The sequence below is a fragment of the Amphimedon queenslandica genome, unplaced genomic scaffold (assembly GCF_000090795.2).
Source record: "Amphimedon queenslandica unplaced genomic scaffold, v1.1 AMPQUscaffold_9380, whole genome shotgun sequence".
Taxonomy (NCBI): domain Eukaryota; kingdom Metazoa; phylum Porifera; class Demospongiae; order Haplosclerida; family Niphatidae; genus Amphimedon; species Amphimedon queenslandica.
In genome coordinates this window covers 1-1631 of record NW_003550348.1, presented here as the reverse complement: position 1 = coordinate 1631, position 1631 = coordinate 1, and the positions used below count along the sequence as shown (strand labels likewise).

Here is a 1631-nt window from a genome sequence, read left to right as displayed (position 1 = left end):
CAGTGGATAAAACTCAACACCTTGGTTTTGACATTGGACGACAGACGTAACATTTTAAAAGAAGATTGGGAGTTAAATGATGTAATAATGACTTGTGCTCAGCGTATACTGCAAAAGCAGTTTCCTTTATTTAATGGATTCTACTTAACACTCAAGCTATCCAGTATGAAACCTGTCACTGATGGATGGATTGGAAACTTTCTTCAAATATGTCATTGCCGCTCAAATCACTGGATAACTCTTTCAACAATAGGATGTCAGCATGGCGAGATAAGAGTGTATGATTCACTATATGACGAGGTAGATGAAGATACTATCTTCCTGATAAAAAGATTATTTAATCAAGACGGATTAAGTATCATATTACCTTCTGTTCAAAAACAGAATGGTGTCAAAGACTGTGGGTTGTTTGCAATTGCAAATGCTACCGCACTGTTACTTACATCAGATCCATCCACTACCCATTTATTTAATCAGGCAAAGTTACGCGATCATTTGGTGCATTGCTTAGAGGCTAATATGTTCACTCATTTCCCAGTAGTGTAACCACTGATGTTTTACAGGGACAGTGTTTTTGTTTTGTTTACTTTTGTTTAGTATTATTGTTACATGTATATGTACTATTACATGTAAAATGTATCCATTATCTGTTATCATTTACCATTTTAATGTTATGATTGATTTTATTTATTTGCTAGGATTAATTATTGTGTTAATTTTTAATGGTAACGCAAATAACACAAAAAATAATAGATACACGTAAAGATAAAGATAGACAAGAATAGCAAAAGTAAATATTATCAAGTCATTAGTATTGTTGTTGGCAATTGGTTGCACAAGTATTACACCTCACTAAGACTGCTTGTTATTCCAGCTGCTTGAAATCCATTGACAATTAGCTGAGGTTGTGTAGTGAAGTATTGATATAGGTCAATCATCCAGTTGGCCATCAATGGTTTCATTATTGTTAGCCGAAGATCTACTGACTCTTCCACACCATCTTCTAACTGCTTCAAAATAATGGAGGCATACCAATTTTGAAACTGCCGTTTCATGAAATCCTTAGCTGGCTTATTGATGCTAAGATCAAGGGGCTGAAGTCTATCAGTACAGTTTGGTGGTATTAATACATAAAAAATATTGTTTTCTTCGAGAATCTTGAATACTTGGTCAGTACATTGCCCCCTAAATACATCGAATAAGACGAGAGCTGGATGAGTAGCATCAAGACTGAACTGACTTCTTGTATTACGTACATATGGTAGTATAATTGAGTTCAAATACTCAACTGTAGTTTTCTCATTGCTCCAGTGGTTGCTAGTATACGTCAGGTGCCAATTATTAGGAAAAGATACACCTTTTGGAAGGCACTTCTGTGTAGTGCCTTGGTATATTAGCTGAATTGGGAGGAATTTCCCAGAGAGAGTGCATGCGAACACGGCAGTAATCTGCCTCTTGTCATCAATACCTTCAATTTCAACTCTTTTTGTTCCTCGTTTTTCCATCGTCCATTAGGAGGATGGAACAATCTTCATGGCTGTGTGGTCCCAGTTCACAATCAACTGCTCTGGGATTTCTTCAATAAAGACAATGGAACGTATATCAGCCAAGAAGATTTCCTTTACACTGTC

The 1631-nt window shown here is 36.1% G+C and overlaps 1 protein-coding gene across 1 annotated transcript; it reads right to left on the bottom strand.

Moving 5' to 3' along the window:
• Window positions 1–842: 842 nt before the first annotated feature.
• On the bottom strand, window positions 843–1505 carry LOC105315598 (uncharacterized). Its single transcript, XM_011410300.1, has one exon. The coding sequence runs from the start codon at window positions 1503–1505 to the stop codon at window positions 843–845; it is 663 nt and encodes a 220-aa protein (XP_011408602.1).
• Between the last annotated feature and the right edge of the window lie 126 nt (window positions 1506–1631).

Coding starts and splice junctions, on each gene's coding strand:
- LOC105315598 (XM_011410300.1), bottom strand. CDS start 1,505: ATGGAAAAACGAGGAACAAAAAGAGTTGAAATTGAAGGTATTGATGAC.